Genomic DNA, 23,731 nt, shown 5'->3' with positions numbered 1-23,731 from the left:
CAGCCTAAGGATAAACACATTTAGTTTTAACATTTCTTATTTAGGTCTAGGCAGATTCTTGAATATTCATCTGACATTCAAAATAAACAAGTAAAAATACTCTCTCTATAGTTCACCTGGCATCAGTTCCATCAAAGACCTTTTGGAATTCATTACCAATGACTTCTTGCTTTAAGTAATATAGCATTCTTACTCGAAGTAAGACTCTAAATAAAAAAAAAGAAATACAAATATTAGAACTCAAAAAGCTTTCAATAATTGTAGATAGTTTTGTCTTTTTTTTGTATCACAGACATTTCAAGCAGTTTTCCTAAAACATACTTCCTTCAGTTTTAAGAGGGGGTTAACATCCAGCTCAGGTGACCTAAGACTTTTTATTGTCATCACATTTACAAATTGTTTCATTGCAAAATTTCTTTCATATCCTGAAGACCAGGGTCAGCAGAACACTCTTCACTTGCTTCATAAAATACTGATAAGAACAAAGTGCTATTTTCCCTTTTCCCGCTTAGAACATGTCCTTAGAGAGGATCGAGTGGGCTGACAGTGAACATCCTCCCCTTAACCTTTCCACTCCTTCTCATTCACAATTTGGTGCATGACCCCAATGACTTCTCCATGCTTTACCTCAATTCTTGACTACAGCTGTATGAATTGTCCAAGCAGAATATGACAAGTTTTGCTACAGAAAAATTATTTATCTAAACCAAGCTCATTCACTGCCATGAATGACTAAGCTTTCACAAATAGATAGCTCAGATTCTCTGAAACCCAGAAAACATGCCAGGGAAACAGCATGTAAGACTGGGGGGGCAACAACTTCAGTGCTTTCAGTCTCTTTGATAAGCACTACCACTCTTTAGTCCCTTGGCTGCTGCAAGGCATCCCAAACATGTTAGCAAGAGATACCTCCATAGACAAAAATAGTTTCTTCAAAAATTGTAACAGAATTATTTCACATGTGAAATCATCTGAACACCTCCAAATACACCATGACCTATTTATTCTAATCAAACCAACACTATTAAAACTTCTTTCTTGCTACAGCCACAACTATTTTAACATCTAAGACAATGAGAAACTAGAAGAAAAAACATCGAAAGACATTCACACTTTAGCTGCTCCTTACTTGTTGCAGTGGTGTTTTATGTGCTTTTTGTAGCCTTCATCTTGCAACAGATGCTCTGGATTGTATTTTCGAAGCCATTCTGCTTTGTGTATATCGAAAGTGCTAGCCTGGGTCTTCACTTTTTTTCCTTTTCTTCCTCTAGGCACAGGGGCTGATAAGCCTATATAATGTAAAATATTACAGGTACAGATATAGATGCCCACAATATTGATAGTTCCCATATCCTATACAGGTATTGAATCTGCAGTGTAGGATCAACACTAACATCAGTCTCTGCGTGTGAGTCTTTCTGAGTGTCAGAGCATCTCTAGAGTACACATCATCAGTAAGGATTAACAGGAGCAGGGGAGAAGAGGAGTGTGCTGTCTGTCACCTACCATGACACAGAATAGGTTCTTCTGAACTGGAATGAAAGCTCACACCAAACACCATTTGGGTAAGCCATGAAATCCGAGGCAAAGCAGCAATGACACTTCTTTGCCCATCAGCTGAATTGCGTGCTTGAAATAAATCCCATTTATTTCAAGTAGGATGTGTTCAGAGAGGGCTTTTTGCTGTTTTTATCCCAGTACCACAGGCACACACACATATGAAGCTGTTTAAGTGCAGAAACACATTAAGTCCTTACCGAGGTGGTTCTGTAACTCTCGTGTTTGCCCATCCTCTGTTGGGGTGATGAGATCCCATATAAAACTCTTTATTTTCTCATCCCCTCTGTAGTGAACAAGACAATAGGCTAACAGGGCTCGGCAAATTATCTCCACATCCTGCTCATTCAGCTGCCTCTTGAAGCGGCCATGGGACAGAATTTCTCTCCATCGGCCCCACCTAGTCCAAAGTGAAACATAAATCAGCACCTGGAAATGAAACACTGGGGTAGCTACAGACTTCTCTTACAAAAGAGAATTTTTCTCTAAATTACTTAGCTTTTAACCTTTTTCTTTCAGCTTAAGTTACTGAGTAGAAATAACAAAGTAACACTTGCAATATAACTCCACCTGATTAGAACAGTTTTAAACAAGAAGTGCCTCTTGATAAAAAATACAGATAATTGTTTTAAACTTTGAAGACACAAAACTGATGGGAACTCATTCTTACAAGAATGCTGTCATTTTTCTTTTAAGATGGGTGAAAGAACACCTAAGATTTGATTTCCAAATCAAGTTATCTGATTTCAGTATGCTTAAAATAACTGGTTAGATTCTCAGTTCCTATTTGTGCCTCACAGAAGTGCAAGATGTTCTACAATTATGAAAATCAAGTTACCTACCAAGGCATTATTTCAGACATTTTTTAAGAAGCCTTGAGCCTGCCTGCAGCACTTACTGTAATGATTTTTAGAGAGACTCCTGTAGTGCCCATGTTAAATGCTGTAATCTCATTTGAAGAAAGATTATCACCCTTCTCTCTAAATGTTTCTTTAATTGCAAATTGTCAGGAAGATTTATTACAGGGTGCAAAATAAATTCCTGTTCTAAAAACATTCTCTGCACACACTCCAGGTCACTGCCAATATAGAGTTAAGTTAATCCACAAAACGAATTTACTACATGGAAAAAAAGTATTTTTAAAAGCCTTCAGAGAATGAAGAAGGATGTACACAATACCCATAGACCAGCAAGTTCTTCTCCACACGGAAGCACTCTGTCCTTCCATAGCCATTGGAGCGGTCACACGGCCGGCGCAGCTTCGGCTTTTCATCCCCCTCACTCTCCACCTCAGACAGCTCTGCCAGCTCATCCTTTGTGGCACTGAAGGGCCGTGTTTGTTTCCTGATTCTTGGGGTATCAATGACAAGGCTGTTCTGCAAAATTGCAAACAAACCTCGTGAGAGAAACACTTTCTCAATTACACAGCTCCAGTTCAGAAACAATTCCTATCTCTCGTCATTCACAGCTATTTCATGAGGATACTGAACACCCATGGAGCAAGTAAAACATTCTGTGGTATTTAAAGAACAAAAAATGAGTTTCATATGCTAATGACAATAGATTTGTTACAAACAATACAGAGTATCTCATCTGAGCTGAATACTCATACAGACTGCTCTGCAGTCCTTGTGAGAGAAAGGGGGCACTGAAACCTTTTTGAATCAAATACATGGGGAATGTCTCCAAGCATAGGACACAGATTTCAGTATTATAAAACTTATACAGGTTTTAGTCACTTATTTTGCAGATTCCAGTCCAAGATGTACAGACAGAGAAATGGGGAAATCAGAATAATTCCACAATTTCCATCATTTTCAGGTCTTTGACAAAAGTCAGAAATGTCCAAACTTTTCACTGGACAGGAGGGAAATCAGCAATACTACAGCTGTCAGCAGGCCAACTGCTCATGCACAAATAAGCCAGGACAAAATGTTTCATTTGTTGAAATATTAATCAAAAAGCACCAGAAATCCCACACCTGCAATTTCATAATTCAACAGAAAGCATATGCTTGAAAAAAATACACATTAAAGAAGTACTTACTCTACCACTGATAGCATCGATATCTATTTCTGCTTTTTTGGCCCATTTTTGCCAGAAGTTGGGATCATCTAATGAAATATCCGTCCTGTTTCCAGATGCAACGAAACTAGCCTGTAATAAATAAAACTAAAGCTTACCAACATCAAACATCAAAAGTTTGTAGTTTGCCTCACTGCTGTAAAGATGGCCTGACCTTGTTTCATCAAAAATCTCCCAAGCAGCTGTTAAGACTTTAGAAGTTACTTACACTGCAAAGCAACTCAAAAGCTCTCCTCCCCCTTAATTTTTAAAAATCAGATCCATAATATATCAGAAAAATCTAATGAACTTTTATGCACCATCAGGAGAGAAGAACATTAAGCAGCAAGACTCTTCTGCTTCTAAGTCTGAATCTAAATTACTTGAATGGAAGAAAAAAGAATCTTTTGAAGAGGCTTATCAGCATTTGGGGATTTCATCTCATGCAGAAGTACTCGCTTGAGGGAAATTTCAAAGAGGTGTTTAAGCTGCCAACAATCAAAGCCTGAGTGCACGGAATAGGCTTAATTTCAGAAGGCATTTAAAAATCCCTGATACACTGCATTTGGGAAAAGAGTAAATACATATAAAAATTTCTAACTCTTCTGATAAAAAGACAGTGATGATGATCTTTAGAAATCTACTTCTTATTTAAGCCATAATCAGCAAGATATAAGAAAACCTAAATAAACATATAAATAAATAATATTTTTAAATATTGCCATTTAAGAATATAAATAAACATTTACAGTATTTTAAGTCTTCTTTTTTCTTTGCCTTTTTAATTCCTTTGGAATTCTCACAATTGCATTCATGAAGTGCCCACATCCCAAGCTCAGTTTTACTGCTTGATATTTTACACTCTCAGCCCCCTTCCCATATACATGCATGTATCTCCACTCACTGCTATTTTAGGACACTTCTTATTTTGCTTCTCCAATTCTTACCAAAAAAGCTCAAGGTTCAAATATATCCTTTGTTTATGCATTTTGATCCATATTATTTTTTAACATTATTAATTATTGCCATATATATTTTCCCCTGTCCTTAATGTATCTAAATACAACCAGATCTATAAGCAAATTTGTTTTAATATTCTTGGTTAATGCAGCTCATCATATCTCACACAGCCCCCAGCCTTTCCCAAAGCAGCACAGATCCATTACTCATCTCTGCTCGAGCACGCCCCTTGCACCTGGCGTTTACAGAATCTGTCTGTGGCAATCTGACTTTTTATGTGCACGTTAACAGAAATGTACAGATGCAAGAACCCAAAATGCGTTCCTCACACACACCCCCATTAAACACAAGCAAACAGAACTTAAAAGTAAGGCCTAAGCTGTACAACATCCAGTCACATTTACTCTCCTGAACACCCTGCTGCTCTGCACCTTGGCAAACGTGGATCCTCGTCCCTCGGACTCGATCGTGATGGTTTTAGTCCGACGCTGCAGGATCTGGTCAATGTCTTCCTCACAGAACTTGGAGCCTTCATCCTCCTCATCCATAATGGCACCATAGGCACCTCTTCGAAGCAAGTCTTCTATTTCTTTTTTGGAGAGTTGTTGGATCTAAGCAAATAAAATCTGGTTTAGACAGTCAAGAAAAAAATCCCTGAAGTATTTTCTTTTCCTCTTTCCACAACTTAACTGTACTTTATGATCTGTGAGCCTAAATCTGGAGTATTAAAAGCTATGAGAAAAGTCTAGCTGATAGCTGAAATAATAAATTAGGTGCTTACAGTAGACATTTTTACAAGTATGCCTCTCTATTTTTTTGGCTATTCTCAACACCATGATGTGTGTGTTTAAAAAAAATTACCTATTCATACTTATATTAAAGTAACACATTATCTTAGTGTGAGAAAATACAAGGAAACAAACAGAAACTTTCCTCCTTGTTTTAACACTTTGACATTATTTACCTTGAACTTTACAAGGCAAGAAATAGCAAAAGATTTATCAGAGTAACTGACTAGGTTTAAAATTATATCAGCTATATAGCTAGCTCACATCAGAAAACAGAATGGAGATGCAAATGACAGAAAAAGGGAAAAGTGGCAGCTTCTGTAATTTAAAGTAATTCCCACATGATTACAAAAGCAAAAGGAAGGTTATTTCAGGAAATAAATCTACATACACCACCAACACTGTTTTCTCTTCCACTCATACTCTGCAAGACAGCCTTATCCAGTCCCAGTTTCAGACTTGCTCTGTCAAACATCTCTCTCTCATAGGAATTACGTGTGATCAGTCTGTAGACCTTCACTGCTTTGTTCTGACCAATCCTGTGGCATCGGGCCTGAGCCTTTGGAAGGAAGGGAAGAGAGAAGTTAAAATTTAGACTTTCCTAGGAATAACATACTAATCTTTTAAAAACCTGTTTCTACTGTAGCCCAGTCCAAAAACAGGAGCATGAACTCTAAAGGAGTCAACACACATTTAAGCAAACAGAAGCTATCAGATATTTTCCACAAAGCGAACAGTTTTCTAAACAGCGTAGCAAGAAAAATGCAGATGAATGGCTCGTGCTAAATGCTCCTGACTGGTACTTCCCTTGCAGTAACACCAGATAAAAAGACCTGCCAGCTCCTAAGTTAGCTGATCTGATACAATGGTAGAGGAGTTGCAACTTGAGAGTTATTTAAATTTCAGCATCCAATTCCTAGATTAGATTAATTCGCTTTTTCCTAATGCATATGAATCCTTTCCTGAATATTATGTTTCAACGGAACACCTCTATTTCCATAAACGGTGTTAGTCAGTACATGCAAAATATAGCCCCTGGGTTCACAGTGTCATCAATTCTTGAGGGTTTTATCAAATCACTGACTTCACCTGTGCTGTGTTTTTCAAAAGTAACTGAAAGAAAAGTCCCCAACCAAACGAAAGGCAACAAAAAACTTTAAACACATGCCTTAAAAACGTGACCGTTTCAAAATTACGTGTGTTCAAACAGAGACAACATTCAAAGCGATGAAATTTTTATCCACTGGGTTTAATTAGGGCTCTCTACCACGCTCAAAGAAATTTACCTGCAGGTCATTTTGGGGATTCCAGTCAGAATCAAAAATGATGCAGGTATCTGCTGCAGTCAGGTTGATGCCCAGGCCCCCAGCCCTGGTGCAGAGGAGGAAGACGAAGCGATCCGAGTCGGGTTTGCTGAAGCGGTCGATGGCAGCCTGCCTGAGGTTCCCCCGCACGCGCCCGTCGATGCGCTCGTACAGGTACCTGCACAGGGCACAGACAGCACACAGGGCTTCACCCATGGGTCTGCAATTCAAGGAGTCTTTCAACAGGTCTACTGCTCACATATTTATTCTTTGCAGTGAATGAAAGTGATAAGGACTAACTCTGATTAGCAGTGGGTAACATAACCAAGAATCATGTCGGAACTTGCAGAGCTGTAGTACCAAGGCACATCAGCAAACACTGAGCATTTTAAGACAAGTTCTTCTGCATTTTGCCCACTAAGCAACTACCTGATTATACCTGTATTACTTAGTTGCATTAAAACACACCCTAACCTGAAGTCCTATGTGGACACTCAAGGTTTCCATGTATTATCCTTGGATCCCTGCCTAGGGTCACATAAGCAGGACACTGGACTCTTGTATTATATACCAGATTGCCTCAACACATTAAGAGTAACCAAGCAATCAGCAGAAACCAGAGCTTGGTGAGCTGTCATTGGACAAACTGCATACTGATTCTGTAAAGATTAAGAGAAATGGAACAAAAATGCCATGACAGCACCTTTAACAGTCTTTATCAAGGCCTCCTAGACTAAATCGAGCAAATTTTCAAGCCTGAAGTAAAACTGTCATTTGTTACCTTTGACAATTACAAAGACTCCTTTGAAACTCCTGAAATTAAGCAAAATGCTTAAAAAGGGAGCAAATACTTCTGTACTTGTCCACTGAGTAAGAAGCTGAATGTCCACCTAGTAGTCAAAAAGCCTCACAATCATTTTTCTTCTCATCAGCTATAAAATGGCACAGCAGATAATCCACAGGACCACAGGCATTCTGGCAGGCAGCCATCTATCTCCTACAGGCCTGAATTCTGTTAAGTGCTAAGTCTGATCATGTGTGCACTCCAACATTTCTAATCAAATGGCAGCACATAGCAAATTTCAGCTTCTATGGATTTCAAAAGATTCAACCTATAGATATGATTCACTGGTCTAAATGTAACATCGTTGCAGAAAAAGGAACATTTTCCATGAAGAATTGAAAGTATCACCATGAAGTTAAAATTAATCTCTTAAAATAAAACAGAAACTGTTGCACTCCCAGTTCAAACAGACAGCTTTAATACAGAACTATCACTAAAAGAGATATTAAAATAACCTAATATCCAGTATTCCAGTATCCACTGCAGGAAGGCTTAACATTAATAATTTTTGGTTTTCAACATGTTAACTCTGCATTACTATGATGTAGTTCACTGACAATTACATACTTCAAAGCAGTATGTACATTGCAACACTGGTAAAACAACAAGAACTATGCCTTGTTAAGTATTTTCAGGTTGATACAGCAACTACTAATTTTAACCAAGTTTAAGGTTTTATGTATTTATTTAGTCACATGCTCAAAAAAGCATTTAGTTTCCATGGAGTCAATAGTCTGTAATAATCAGAGGGTGCAATTACACGTGATGGCAAAAGCCTGCCCAACGAGCAGGTTTATGGCTGGCAGTTCAGTTCCGCTGCAAAATTCAAAGCAAAATTCATTTAGCAAAGATAGGAAGAACATTTTCACTTTTACATTGACACAAACCCCATCCCCCCGTTCACCCCTTTGCGTTTATATTCCTTTGGAAGTAAGGAGCTGTATCTTGGACCCATGCGGTCCCAGATCAACACCATGTAAGTAAAGAACACATTCAGGGCTTCCTGGGGTTTGGACAAGCAATGGTAAGTTTGAACTCGCCTGGTTTCTGGCAGAAGATGTAGAAACAGTACATACATAACTGAATGCTTAATGGAAAAAGCAACAGAGTGAAGGCACATGGTTTACTCAAACTGGACAATCTCTCCTTAGTTTTTCTCTGAAGTTTCTAATTAGTCATGAACAAATCACCACAGAACACAAAGTTACACACTGATTAGCAAACAAAGAAAACAGAACTCCCAGCTTTGGTGGGCTGCTGTCATTAATCCTGCACTACCATCCACTCAGAGCAATATACCACAGGATACAGAAGATGAATCTTACCTTTTATGTATAAGGTAATCCTCCAAAATATCAAGGCAGCGCACCATTTGAGAGAAGATAAGGACCTTGTGGCCTCCTGCTTTCATTTTTGGAAGAAGCTTATCAATAAGAACCAATTTACCAGCAGACTGGATCATTGCTTGCAGGTGGAAGTCAGGAGCACTTGGACTATATGTTTCTTTAAACTCTCCAAGGATCTTCTCTTCAGCACCTATCAAAGAATATTATTTCCTTATCTGTGGATGTACCTACACAAATATCTCCACATTCATTCAAATCTAAGTTACCAAAATCAGTACTCTAAATATCCCCCTTTAGGTACTGATGGAGACAGAACAGAGTTCTGGATGGATCTGAAGTCTAAGCAAGAACATTGATTTTTATCAGCTTTGAAAACAAGTCTTAAGTTTTTAAGCAGAACACCATAGAAAAACACTTTGAATGAGGTGAACCCCCATCCTCCAAATTTCCAAAACTGAAATACTTATTCTCAAGTATTGTATGTAAAAAAAAATACTAAAAAAAAATTCTTTTGTCTTTGTGATATTTTAAACGGGTCATGAGTCTTTGCAAAAAACCAGTACTTTGAATACCACTTCTGAACCACAGACAAAACTTTTGGAGTGTGAAGTGTATTTTCTTTCAAGTCAGGAAAAACACCAGTTAATAGTAAGTGAGAAAAGAAACGAAGACTGACAGAGATCATATCACGTGAAAGAACCATTCATTTCAAAACTTAAACCTAAAAGTTCTTGCTCATACTGCTTTTAAAGAGTTGTACCATTTCCATGAGATAATTGCTTCTAAATGTTCTGTGAAAACCTACAGAATAAGTTCAAGCTTCGGGCCTCACATATGCAAATGTCTCACAACTTTGTCTTGTAGCTATCAAAAAAAAAATGTCTGCACCTAATCCAATCCTTGGAAAATCTGAAGAAAACATTGAAGAATTACTACAAAACTCTTACATATTTTAAATAAAAATAAAAAATAAGTTAAAAAACCCAAAAACCCCAGTCCTTATCCTGTACTTACCCTTGATGAGATAAGGGTGATTACAACACTTTCTGAGTTCCATCATAGTGTTAACCAGATTGGGTACATTCGCCTGCCCAGCTCCTTTGGATAAAAAGGCAAAATTTTTCTCCAAAATCGCCCGGTAATATTTCTTCTGAATATTAGTTAGCTCTACTTCTATTATGGTTTCCTCTTTAGGAGCCAGCTTTTTTTCTACATCTTCTTTTAATCTCCTGAGCATCATGGGTTTCAGGATAGCTTGCAGTTTCTGAACCTGAAGGAAGCACAACCATTTGTTGGAACATGAAAAAAAGGTAACACTGCAGCTCAGTGATAAGGCAGTCCCTCTCTAAAGCTCACATGAACTCATACCTGTTCCTCTGTTTTAAGATCTCCAAACTCCTGCATGAATGTAGACTCAGCAGGAAAACGCAATGGTTCCAGAAAATGAAGGAGGCTAAATAATTCTTCTACTGTGTTCTGCAGTGGGGTACCTGTTAACAGCACTTTATGCTCCTAGAAAAGGACAAAAAGACCTTGCGTAACCTTATCTGCACACATTTGCAGAAATGTTTGTGTTATGTCTGAGCATCAAAACCTGAAAACACCAGTTCTATGTGTCACTAAGCACACAGGTAATACAAATAAGCAGATTTATTAAAAAAACACCAGTAACTATTTTCTAGTAGCTTTCCTTTAAATTTTCTCTTCCTACATCTGTAATGAAAGAATGAGTGAACATTTCAACTTTGCCTGCAATATTCATAGATTTACAATCCTCCCTCTCTACAGTGTGAAAAATATACACTGAGCATCTATCAGAAAGCAAATCAAAGGACTTCTCAGAACACACAGGAAAGTAATAACGAAGCAATAAAAAAAAGAAAAACTAGTCATGGTGCATCTGATACATGCTAGTACCTACTTTTAAAAATCTTTAGCTGTGTAAAATAAAATTTTAACTACTGGCCTAGACAATCTGTCTATTTAAAATTCTACCACTCACATGCTTTTGTTGTTAAATAACTTGCTTAAAATACTTTGTAAATTTTAACACATTGCACAAAAACTAAAGCAAATTTTAAATGATATTTTCATCCTAATCAAAACAAAAACTGTACAACAGTATCATCGGAAATAGATTGTGCTTACAGTGAGAACTTGCCACATTTTGTTTAATCACAAATATACCAGCATAAGCTATCAAAACCACATATGTTTGAAGAGTATCAGGAATAGTTATCCCTCAAGAAACACTGCTTGAGAGGTCTTTTTTGACATGTAAAGCAGATTTTTCATTTTTTATCATACTATACTAAACTAAAATCAAACCCAAAAAGTGAACTATAGTTACTCACAAGGTTCATTAATTTTAGTCCTTCCAAAAGTTTGCAGTTTTTGTTCTTCAGTCTGTGAGCTTCATCAATAATAACACACCGCCACTCGATCGCATTTAATTCTGGACAGCCACCAAGGATCATTTCAAAAGTTGTGATAATGGCCTGGAACCTGTAGGTACCTCGAACAATACGGCCCTACAAATTCATCAATACACACAATTTGTTACATTCCCTCCCATCTGCTCAATGTACACATTTCCTTGTTTCTGAAATTTTGCCAGGAGCCAGACACTGGATTTTACATTATAAATTGCTTTGTCATCACACTCAATAATCTTGGTAACTCTCTAACTAATACTAACGAATAATTATTCATGGACCCAAAGCCAGTATTATCTAAGCAACAGAAAAAAATTAACCCCTTTTAAATTACAGATATAACCACCTAACAGAACTGTTTCAGAAGGTGCATGTAGATAAAACCCCATTTTTAATGCTAAGAAAATCTGTAGGAGGGACAGGAAAAATTCTATGGTCAATCAATAACAATATATGATGTTAATACAGTTAGCAGTCATACAGTAGGTAATCACAGTATCACATGGGAACTCAATGAAAACTTTTTACTACATTGGTCTGACAAGGAGAACATGTAAGGCCTTCAGCAAGGCAGCAGAGAATAACTAATTAGGCAAACAAGATGTTATTTTGATATTTAGTACTAATTAATAGAAAGTTCTCAGCTTGATCAATTTTGAAGAAACACCATGACAATTAAAAAGAATTATTTATGCACAATATATTAAAAAAGGAAAAAAAAGTTTTAAAATAGTCAGGTTTCAAGTTTTTCTCGTGTGATTTAATGGTGTGTATTTCAGAAAAGCACATTCAGACTCTACACAGTTAACACCAGCAAAAGGAAATCAACAGCTTCATAAAGGTAGCAGAGCTTAATCAGTATTATTTTTTTTCTCCCTTCTCTTGAAATTCAGGACTCAACTGCAACCATCTGTGTACACTTTAATCTCCACAAGAGTACCAGCGTCACTGCCATTCAATTGCAAAATTACTCAGCACAGTGAAACAACGCACACATCTTGCTGCTAACACTGCCACTAAATTTACCCAGTAAGCATTTGCTGAAGATGCTCAAATGCAACATCCTGGAACGTGAAATGACTTTCACTAAGATAAAAAGACAGATAATGTCAAGTATCCTTGTCACTGCTGCCACCTGAGCCACGTTTAGGGTGAGTTATTGCACACAGGTGACGTTCTCATACCTGGGAGTCCCTGAAGTACATCTCATACTGCTGAATCATCTGCCTGCTGATCATACTGCCGTGGTACACCACAACGTTCAGGTCAGTCCACGTGCGGAATTCCCTCTCCCAGTTTGTTATAGTGGAAAGCGGAGCTATGATCAGGAAAGGGCCTCTTATACCCGTCAGGAGGATTTCATACAGGAACGTAATGGACTGAATGGTTTTGCCAAGGCCCATTTCATCTGCTAAAATGCAATTTCGCCTGAAAGCAAAAAAAAAATTATTTGTTACTGTCATCAAATAAAGTACAGACCCTAACGCTGTTAGCAAAATGAACAATTTACAGAAACAAAGCTCAAATACACCAGTTTACAACAACAGTGAAAACTGAGGCACTGCAAAAAGATCCTTGGAAGCATTCCCTGGTTAAGGTGAAGGAATGTGCACAAAACCTTCGTGTAAAGCTTTGCATCAGGTTTAGCACTGTCAAAACCTGAGAACAGAATGTTCCGTGAAGTTCTCCTACAAAAATATTCCAGAAGTATTCTTCTGGGACTACCATTGCCCTAATTAAAGGAATTTAAATTAGGCAGGTTTCCTACATGCACATTCACCTTGACAAAACTGCTAGAAATTAATGAAGAATCCCTAGAAATCACACATAGGAAGTATCCCTGCTACACTCACATGAAAGGAGTGCATCAGAGCATCATTAGCAAATTTCCCTTTTTGATTCCAGAACTAGACAGATGCCTATATGCATGAAGCACCACTCCATGCTTGCCCTCAGCCATACATTCCAGCCCTTCCCTCTGTCTGCAGATGTCACACAGCTCTGCACTGTTTGAATGAGAATTAAAATCAGATTTCCTTCTGCCAGACCAATAACATGCATGGTAAAATCATCTCTGTAAGGGATATGCAACTGGTACTTTGGAAATACAGCAAGCAGAAAATACATTAACAGAAAATGAACTTAGAAACAGAGAAAATACATCATTCTGGGGAAGATCTTCCAAGTGATTATACTTCTGTTCATAACACATAGTATTAATGCACAGAAGTTACTTCAGCTTAAAGTACAGATGATGCAATCATTTACTAGCCTTACTTTTCAAAAGAGGTAACTTTATTATACTATTCCTAGCAATCATTATGAAAGATGCAAGTGTCTACTAGTTTCAAAAATTGTGAAAGCTTGCACTTTCATTGTTTTTGCTTTAATTCCCTCACAGCCATTGAACATTTCTCTTCAGTTAAGTTAGCTGCATTATTTTAATATTTTGCTAATTTTTGTGGATAAAACATCCTTGCATACCCAAAGGTAGAGAAATTTGTTCTAATTACATTCTTTTAGCTATAAGCAGAGAAGCTGCAATAAATTTGGTTAAAACACTGTTCATCCCTAAAAAAAGTGTTTCACTCCATATGGTTTAAAATCTACATTAAAAAATATTCCATGCATATACCTATTGTACCAGTTGAATAGGAGCCAGTTAAGTCCTTCCAGTTGATATTCCCTGAGCTGATTGCCATTTTTATATTCCCTGGACTGTTCTATCTTCTTCCAGGAGCTGGGAGGTGGTCGGTCCTTTAAAGAAAAGATAAATATAGGTACATATTGATATTAGCTTTATTTTTCCAAAATATCTAACCCCACCATTTTGTGAATGTATCACTTTCGATTTAAAATGTTGTTATTCAACCTCACAAGAAGTGTCATTGTTAACATCACTTACTAAAAGTCTGCAAAAATCTGAAATTTGTATTTATTTTTCTCTACGAATTGCTATTTTTGAAATGAATTTAAGTCTATATGATAATTAAATTAAGCAACTGGCTTCTAAAAATAGAATACAAATAGTTTGGTTGGAATAACAGTGCACACAAATTCATTTATATATGAAATTTCCAGGCTACATGAAGTTTCACTTTGGCAGCTGTAAGAACAGGCAGCTGACCTGCAAGAGAGCCAACTGCGTTTTGGGATTAACAACATCCCTGAAGTCTAAGGCAGCTCTGGAAGCTGATGCTGAAGCAGTCTGGGTATCTACACAGTTACTATGATCTTGCTCTCTCCCTTCTGCACTTGCCCTGCCCTGCTGATCACTCTGGCTCACTGCCAACCCATGAAGCCCGGGCAGTAGCACAAAAAGAGAGCTTTAGTGCCCTGAGTAGACTTCCCCAAGGGATCTGATCAAAACAGCATCAGCATAGGCAGGGTCATGATACAAAGGCCATGACAAAACAGAGTATCAAGGTGTATCACCTTCAGGGCCCTCGCAAGCTAAGGAAAGCCGAGAGACTGTGAGTAAAATATTTATGTATACACACAAACAAACACACAAGCTCCCAAGCCTGGAGCCAGAACAGCCTGGCCTCTAGATTAGCAGGCAACTTCGAGGTGGAATCATGCAGGTTTTGACTGATACTAGGTAGGATTCCAGCAGAAAACTCTTCTGACAGCTCCTGCATCCCAACGTGGATAAACTCACACATTCAAGTGAAGTAATTTTAGTAGGAGCTTTTCTCACCAGCTGTACTTCCCCCCCCCCCCTCCCCATTTCTCAGGATTTATAAAAGCTTGCATTCACTGGAGACTCATGTGGCCTTATGTAGCAGCTCTGAATTTCCCATGTGAATTCTGTCTCTCTGCACTGCCAGCGTCAGCATCACCTGAGCCCAGGTCTGGGTGCAGCAGGAGCTGTCCCTCCCCAGCAGCTGTGGCTTCCTCCCCTCTCCCACCAGCTGCCATCTGTCCACTCCCCCACTCCTGCAGCAGCCATGCTCCTGCTTGCCGGGCTGCAGTCAACAAATAATTTCTTGTAGCTGCTGGAGCCTGAAGCAAAAATACTTGTTGCTGATGCTGAGATGACTGTCAGTTGTACAGTTGCGCTTTAATCATCTTTTTCTCTCACAGCCAAATATGGTAACAGAGGTATAGCAGCTCTTCTTCCCACATGCCAAAATGTCAGGATTTTAAATAAATACTACAAAAATGAACTCAATATAATATGAAGATGTTAATCGTGACTACTGTCATTATCTGTAGATGGAAAAACCATTAAAATAAATTCCAAAGCCTCCAAATTAAAACACTGTGCATATTTAGTTATGTAAAAGAAGTAAGTTAGAACAAGTGTTGTACTACACCACGCAGGACACATGTCCTACTCTGACAATGACATACAGGACTTGAAATAGAACTATTTTGCTTTCTCCTGCTCTAAGAGACAGAAGATTGATAATTTCAAGATAAAACACATTTCCTGATTACATGTATTTTTCTTCCTTTCAGCTAGCTCTTTAACAACCAGAAGAAAAATAAAAGCAGGAAAAAAATTACAGAACCTGTTTGACAGATCTCATTTGCCAATTCCCTTCAGTGCTGAAGCACAAAATTTAACTCTCTTCTCTATAAAAGGGTGTTAACACGTCATCCTGGTTTCTGCTCATTTTAAAGGTGCTCAGTTCTGTGATAGCCAGTTTCAACCTGTGGCTCACTGCTCAGTTAGAAACTCAGAACGTCACAGCACTTCAGTTTTTTTTTTCCTAAGCAAAGATTTTTATTTTTTTAGAGTAACAACTAAGATAAGAATATATATCTATGCCTACCTGAATGTTTTATTATTCCTAGGCAACAAGACACAGACGCTTTACAAAGAATGTCAATAAGCCTTATATTTTAACACAGGAGTTTAAAGTTGGGAAAACTAAGTCAGATTTACCAAGACAGACAAGTAAATTAGATATAATTTTACCAATCTTCTTGAGTCAGGCCTGGAAGCTTGCAATTGTTCAAATTCTTCTATTTTTGCTTGATCTACATCTTCTTTCAGCTCCCACGTACTGTCTTCATATGGCAACGAACACCATTTTACTAAATAGTAAATAACAGGCTGCAGAAGAAAATTCTGAATGTTATCAGTTTTTAATTTAGTATACAGACTGTTAATATGTCTTACTATTAGATTAGCTTGCTTACACAAGAGCTGGAATCAAAATCACATTTCTGACAATTTTTTAAATGTTCCATGCAGATTCCTGTTATCTACCTTGGCTCCCAACACTCTGCCACCTTCTGTAGACCTCTGGAGTGCTTTTCAAACCCTCTTACCCACAAGTGAATCTTGCTTTGGTCTCAGGAAAGATAAATTACAGTATTTGTGATAACTGTGGAAATGGGGCAGGGTGGCAGAACTACCTACAGAAGTGCTACACCCAGGACATTTCCTCCACTCTCCAAACCAGGCTACCTAGGCCTAAACCAGAGCTTTAGAGCTCCTAAACCAGAGAGGTCTTATCAACAAAACTCTGATAAAGCTTTACAGGCTTGATGAATAACAGACAGAAGAAATGGAACCAAAGCAGATTATCTTATTTAGATTCCAGACGTAAATATTTAAAAACCAAACAAAGAGTCATCCTTCCAGAAGCTGAGGGGAAAGTCTTATGACAATGCTTTTTTTCTAAAAATGTAATAATGACAAATCTGCTGCATACAATGAAAAGTCATTCTAACTCTCAACTCTTAGGAAGATTAATGCAGAAATCACGGGGTAAAAGTCAGCTCATTTTGCTATCCACACAAACAGAATAAGCGTTATAGATTTTCCAACAGCTTTAATCAACAACTTTTTTCTCTGTCTTTGATCTCCATTTTTCTCAGACTTTCTGAATTTTGGCAATTTACTTGCTTCACTTGCTTTTCTGGTTTTTGGTTTTTTTTAGTTTTTTTTTAATCTCAGAATATTTTTATTGTGTAATAGCTTTCCAGAAGAGGTACTTGAAATTTAAAAAAATGAGTTTTGATAAATACAGAGGGAATGGTTCACTGGTGGCTATCAATGCACTTCAAATCACTGGCTGCCTAAAGCTTTTATTACCAGTGACCCCATGCCACTATGAGAGAGACAAGACAGTATATTGGATCAGCCTTTTGATGGAACTCACAAGACAATTATTGAACCTGACATTTATGTCAGTCAATACCTAAGCTTTGCCTATTGTGACCTATTAATACTAATAAAAATATAAGCTATTAAATGCTGACTTGCCTTTCAAATCCACAGGTAGCACAGGAAAGGACAAGACTGTCATGTCTCATTAAAAATATTATTGAAGCTTTGAAATCACTAAAGGGTTACTCTGAGATCTGATATAACTACAATTGTCAAACACTACCTGGAGCTGTACCTTCCTGATTTGCTTTAAGACATACTTACCTCACCAGTGTCTTTATCTTCACAAAGAGACACTTCTAATACCCGGTCTACCTCAACATAGTCAGGATTAAAAGGTTCCTCTTCCATCTGCAGTGAAAAATGAATAAAATCAGTAGAGAGGCAAAAACAGTTTGTATTTGCTAAGACTTGGTCTCATGGTACACAAAATTAATTTGGTAGTTGGAAATTATTGAGGTTTTTGCACAGACCTTAAATTCCACACCAGCCCCCTGCACACAACCCCTTGGTTCTCCTGGGCAACAATCACTGAAGAGGGATCTGACACCAGATATCTGGGATGAAGAGCTGTCTTGTGGAAGTCCTAGAGAAACTAGCCATACTGACACAATCCGTCCCTCCTTACCACTTTTAAGTAGTTACTCAACCAATTCCACTTTTAGACCACCTAAGTCAGGTTAGTTCAGTGGCTCCAGAAGACTTGCTCTTTAAATTACATTAAATAACCCACCCCCTGCTGAAACCAACACCAATGGCTCATTTTTAGTTCCTAACAATCAGCTCTTCTATATAAAACCAAATTAGTAATCACAATTTTACAAGGAGAAAAAAAGAAAAAGCTTATTTATTTCATACTCACATCTGCAAAAAAGTGAGCTCTTTGTGCTTTCCTTACTTTGAATCGCTTTATTTTCTGCTGGATTCTTTTATCCTTTAAAAGCTGTTGTTCTGTGGCCCACTCACAGTGGAGATATGAGCTAAAATCACAGAGATTGACATTAACACATTGGTGAAAGCAAAAGCTTACTATCTATTTTTAATATACAGTTAAAATAACAGAATCCACCATGAAGATCAAATATTTATTCTTCCAAATAATCATCCTGCAGCACCTAGTTAAGGCAGCATTTTTGAGCTGGAATCTGTGAAACTCTATAGATTCACAAATTACTTTCACGTGCCCTAAGAAGAGAAACAAGCTTATTTCAAGTGAGCTTAAACAAGTCAAGTTTAAAATCTGACACCTGTACCAGAAAGTACCCAGAGATATAAATGACTTCATGTGTTGGATGTGGTTTTTCCATGTATCTCCTGTGACCATCTCTCCAGGCAGTGCTGGAGCACAGAGCCCAGCCCACGGGAAGCTCAGGAGGAGCAGCAGAGCCCGTGGCAGAGAGGAACTGCCCTGGACTGGGCTGGGGCAGGAGCTCTGAGTCAGAACCAGCAGCACCAGGAGCTGCAGCATCTACCTGGCCCCCCCAGGAGAGCCTTTCTGGAAATACATCACAGAAATACACATATTTCTTCCTCACATCCCTTTTTTAGTACATTTCCATCATTTTTTAAGCTTTCTAAAGATATGCTAGAAATAAGATACAGCTGAGGATTACTCATTCTCAGATGAAAAGACAGATTTTACCCTTTCAGAAAAACACAAGGTAAATGGTCTCCAGCAACATGTGGAACCAGAGTCTAAAAAAAGTTACATTTATTATAGCAAAAATCTGATTAAATTATTCACATATGTAAAATTTAAAACAAGCTTGGATTTTCAGCATCAAGAATTGAGTAGTAACAGGAAAATATATATAAAATTTAAAATAAAATATGGAAAAGGTTTTTTTCCTGCAATTTTTTTATTCCCTGCTTTTGATGTAACATCATTTCTATCACAGGTTTTTACTTTCTTTTTGAAACAGTAAGTCCAACTACTACATCAGTATCTCCTAAATTCATGACACTGTAAATCTAATCTAGGTTCACAAAACACCTCTGATTTAAATTCATGAAATTAAAATTTGCCTCAGCCAAGTAGTCCCTGCTGATCTTAATAAATATATCTTCTAATTTCATAAATATCTTCTCTGAAAAAAATCTGTTCTGTGGCAAATAAAAGTTGCTAGCTTATTGGACAGCGCTAGTTTCACAATCCTCATAGTTTTAAAATTATTACTACCATATCACAGATTCTCAGAATTTTAAATATTAAATTGGTACAGAAAAATCTCAGTAGATGACAAAAAAACCTTCAAATAGTATAAAACTTGAGTACATAAATATGATACTAAACAGTTCAGTCAACACATCCAATGAAACAACTTTTCAATACTTACTAGTTTTTGTATTTTACAAAAAACTCTTCTGTGTCTACTGTCATCCCAGCAGATATCTGGAAAAGGAAATTCAGGGGAGATGAAAAATTATAGATGCCACCTTTTTCAAATAAACTATTTTATCCCATGACAATCACTTACTTCTTTCTTTATTACCCTGGAGGATAAGATTTTGTCTACAATTGCTGCATCTTCTTCACTTGGATTTTCCTATAAACACATGAAAACAATAATATTATAAAACTGCAGTACGTGCCCTCTCTCTCAGGCTTAAAACCTTCAACCATATGTGGCTTGTCAGAAGATGAGCAATAAAGGTAAATTTGACCTCCACCAGCAGCATTCCCTAACAGGCTGGGAGTAAAATCCAGAAAGGGTTATGTGCAGAAGTACAGCAAGTCTGGCACTTCCAAACAGCATCAGCTGTAGTGCTCACCTGCCAAACACACTCAGTGCAAGCACTGGGGATTCTGCTGCTTGCCAGACACTGTGAATGCCCTGCTGAGTTAAATTGATGCACTGGACATATCCAGAATTCAGTTATACACAACCGGAGAACAACTCTGACAGGTGGAAAAAGAGAAGAGAAATCCAACTTGTCACAAATTCAGTCTGATCCATCTACTTTGCACACAGGCAACAAACATGCTGTGGAATCAGAGAGACGAGGCTGTGGCTGAGAATCCCAGCAGGGCTGAGATGAGGCACAGATGGGATTGCATGGCTCTGCCACAACTGGGGTGCGGTCTCAGAGACAGAGGTGATCTGTACAAGCTGCTTGCAACACTCAGTCACCTTCACTCTTGTTTGATTTGCTCCCCATTATATCATCATTCTCCTTCCCTTACAACTTCTGGCACACTTTCAAGCATCTCATAAACACTTTTTTCCTGTTTCTTCCCTGCCACTGTTTACCTTGAATGGCTCAACAGTAAGTTTTGAGTCCCCAAGCTGAACAGTGAAGTGTAAACCTGAAAGGGTTGTGGGTATTTTCAAATACCTCAAGAAGCAGAAAACCCACAAATAATTTAATGCTTCTCTAAGTCATGGAAACATTAGAACAGAGCTTTTTCATACGCCTATGCCACATAAAACATTACTTGAACTACACCCATCCTTAGTCTTATTCTTCAATTAAGTCAACAGATGTTTGCAGCACAAAAAAATAGTAAGAAGTAATTTTTTATAGTTCTTAAGATCTTAGCAAAATGTCACATTAAACTGTGGCTTAGAAATAATAATGTATTCCAAGGTAGAAGCTTTATTCACTGAACTACTTGAGACAAATACAAAGTTCCCACAGAGCAAGCCAATTTTTACTTACCACAAATAATTGTAAAGGCTGCTCAGCAGGTAAAGGGGCAGAATTCTTCTTGATTTTAACAGAAACTTTAGCTGCTTCTTCTTCTGATTGTTTCCCTTCTCCTTCTTCAGAGTATTTTTTCCTTTTAACCTGACGATTTGATCTTCTCTTCTGCCATGCAGGAAAAAGGAAAGAGATGGAGGTTTTACCCAAAATTTCCCCGAACCTGAGCTGCATGTTCTGGGTCACTAAGCAATACTTCAGCTGTACCTACAACCAAAGGTCAACATCTGATAACAAACATGAAATAAATACCTCTGTAATCCACTTATGTTCAATTAATTAAATTGTTATTTTCTCTTTCATGTAAGCATACGATACTTTTGTTTTTAGGGTTCAAAAGCAAACATGAAACACTCTTTTCAGGGTATGGGAGCAAAGCTGATACATAACAGATCTTCCACGAGCATCAGTATTTCAACAGTGATTTCCCAATGCAGTGTAACAGCAGCGTGTTACCATCCAACTCCAGCATCAAAGATTTAAAATAAGCTGATGTGTCTCTGCTAAATGGTGCTGCACAAAAAATTATGAAGGTTTTCACTAGATCATATTGGTCAGATTGCTGATGAAATCTGACATGATAGCTAATAAAGTCTGTTGCTCTGTTAATGGCTGTATTTTCTCCTCCACGTTCATCAAGGCTTGTTTAACAGCATTATACAGCTTACTTTGCAGTTTCTCTCTCTCTAGCCTTCCATTCTGGTTTCTGCAAGAATCTGAGGGCAACAAATTCCAGCTGAAGAAATAATGTTCAGTCAAAGAAAATAATTCCTTCTCACTCACAGCTTCAAATACTTAGGATTATTAGGATATTGCATAACATTTCCTAGCCCTCAGTACCAACATGAGACACTGCCTATTTAACCGTAAGATTAATTTGTAAATTGGATTCACTGGATAAAAATAGCAGTATCAAACTAGTCAGCTAACATTTGAAAGCACTATAATCTGCTCTACAGAACTGACCATCACAAAAATGAAAACAGCAAAACAAAACAGTCTCTACAAAACAAATTTATTACATTGAGCTACATAGAAAAGGGCATTTTTGTGCAAGAAAATCCATCGCAGGTTGCAATGTTATATTACACTGCAGTACTCAGTTGGGAGAACAAGTTGTGAAGAGGACAAAACCCTAAATCCTGTGGTCACAGTGGCTTCTGCAGAGCAGATATTAAGTAACAGTGAGATTGCAGCACAGGAACTTTTTTTCCTGACTGTTAATTCAGCCCTTGTTCTGGCTGGTATCTGGTAAATGACGTAGCTGTACTTTAATTACATTGCAAAAGCAGAGCAGTAACTTTTGGGTACAGCACAAGGCCAAGAAGGGCTATGACCATTCCTCTAGAGAAGCTGCAAAAATGAAGTTCCTTTGTGAGCTTTGCACAGTTATGTAGATTAGCTGTTCTTGCATAAATGTGTGTGGTGTTAGGTGTTATAACCAAAAGGAATTTCTAATGTAAGGACACACTAATGTCACATTATACTTAAATCAGTAATAGTTTGCTGACAGAAGTAGGTTTAAAAAAAAAAAGCCAGGTAACATGAGCAATGCAAGCTTATGTAACTGGCATTTTCAATTCTTCTCACTATGCCTTTTCCTAAAGTATGAAGTGATTAGCAAAACATCAACATATGTTCTCCAACACATTAATACATAATCTGAGCTGTTTGGAAAAAAACTTTTGTATTTCCCTGAGCTGAGAACTACGGCCATAAACAAATGGCTCTAAGACAAAAAAATGAAGTAGCACCACCTATTAAAAAAAAAAAAATTAAAAAATACATCTATTTAAGGAAGACACTTGATGTGAAACTAAGCATGCAAAATGAATTAGGGGGAAAAAAAGGCCTAAAATTGCCCCCCAGAGCTTTGAAGCAGCTATTTGCAACAGAAATTAGAAACAGCTCTTTAAAAATAAAATCATGAACATATTCAAAAACTAAAGAGAAAATGAATTAATGAAGTAAAGCAATTTATGTCTTTCCTGCTTCTCCCCAGTTCCTTCAAAGAGAGCAGGGCAATGCTGTGACACTCTGCAATAAAAGTTATTTCTCTCTCATGCCACCCCTGATTATCTCTACCCTCTTTTCCCTTAACACCACAAGCAGGTGATTTCATGATACACCCAGGAAAGAACTGATCTTCAGTCTTTCATATTACATTTATTGGCCTATAAATTTATGTTTATCTGATAACAGAACATGACTGAAAAGTTACAGATCCTTTCAGGTAACCTTTACCTAGGACAAGCTATCACTTCAGTTAATAAGAAGTCAATTCTGGGAAATGGCTTCTGATCCCTTTTCCCCTCCAGCATTATTATCTGTGAAACACCAGAGGGCAATTCAGTATCTCACAATTGTTTTTTGACAACTATCATCAAATAATGCAATTAATTTTTTACTCAACAGCACCTTATTTTGAATACTGATTTTGCCTCTGTGAACGAAATTGCCACAGGATAAAAACCTGCACAGTTCCAGCACATAACCTTACGTTACTGGAGATTGCCCTAAAGCAAGAAGTTATAATTCTGTTACTAATGCAAACATAAATAGAATATAATCTCTTGTCAACAGTTCATGTTTCTTTGTGCACAA

At 37.6% G+C, this 23,731-nt stretch overlaps 1 protein-coding gene across 7 annotated transcripts in view; it reads right to left on the bottom strand.

The window, feature by feature from the left end:
• The window catches only part of CHD9 (chromodomain helicase DNA binding protein 9), an 85,411-nt gene that overhangs the window by 17,971 nt on the left and 43,709 nt on the right, over window positions 1–23,731 (bottom strand). For all 7 annotated transcript variants that reach the window (XM_038147702.1, XM_038147706.1, XM_038147705.1 and 4 more), the window contains 20 exons: window positions 21,086–21,235; window positions 19,903–19,971; window positions 19,762–19,817; window positions 18,288–18,405; window positions 17,690–17,776; window positions 16,226–16,363; window positions 13,934–14,055; window positions 12,483–12,726; window positions 11,218–11,394; window positions 10,232–10,375; window positions 9,878–10,133; window positions 8,843–9,053; window positions 6,656–6,851; window positions 5,761–5,928; window positions 5,013–5,192; window positions 3,604–3,714; window positions 2,737–2,933; window positions 1,758–1,957; window positions 1,130–1,289; window positions 117–206 (listed from right to left, as the gene is read on the bottom strand). In XM_038147702.1, the coding sequence (XP_038003630.1) occupies window positions 117–206; window positions 1,130–1,289; window positions 1,758–1,957; window positions 2,737–2,933; window positions 3,604–3,714; window positions 5,013–5,192; window positions 5,761–5,928; window positions 6,656–6,851; window positions 8,843–9,053; window positions 9,878–10,133; window positions 10,232–10,375; window positions 11,218–11,394; window positions 12,483–12,726; window positions 13,934–14,055; window positions 16,226–16,363; window positions 17,690–17,776; window positions 18,288–18,405; window positions 19,762–19,817; window positions 19,903–19,971; window positions 21,086–21,235 (3,074 nt within the window). The remainder of the gene's footprint in view (window positions 1–116; window positions 207–1,129; window positions 1,290–1,757; window positions 1,958–2,736; window positions 2,934–3,603; window positions 3,715–5,012; window positions 5,193–5,760; window positions 5,929–6,655; window positions 6,852–8,842; window positions 9,054–9,877; window positions 10,134–10,231; window positions 10,376–11,217; window positions 11,395–12,482; window positions 12,727–13,933; window positions 14,056–16,225; window positions 16,364–17,689; window positions 17,777–18,287; window positions 18,406–19,761; window positions 19,818–19,902; window positions 19,972–21,085; window positions 21,236–23,731) is intronic.

Source organism: Motacilla alba, chromosome 11, assembly GCF_015832195.1.
Source record: "Motacilla alba alba isolate MOTALB_02 chromosome 11, Motacilla_alba_V1.0_pri, whole genome shotgun sequence".
Classification (NCBI taxonomy): Eukaryota; Metazoa; Chordata; class Aves; order Passeriformes; family Motacillidae; genus Motacilla; species Motacilla alba.
The sequence above is the reverse complement of the archived record's forward strand: the minus strand, read 5'-3'. Positions and strand labels throughout refer to the sequence as shown.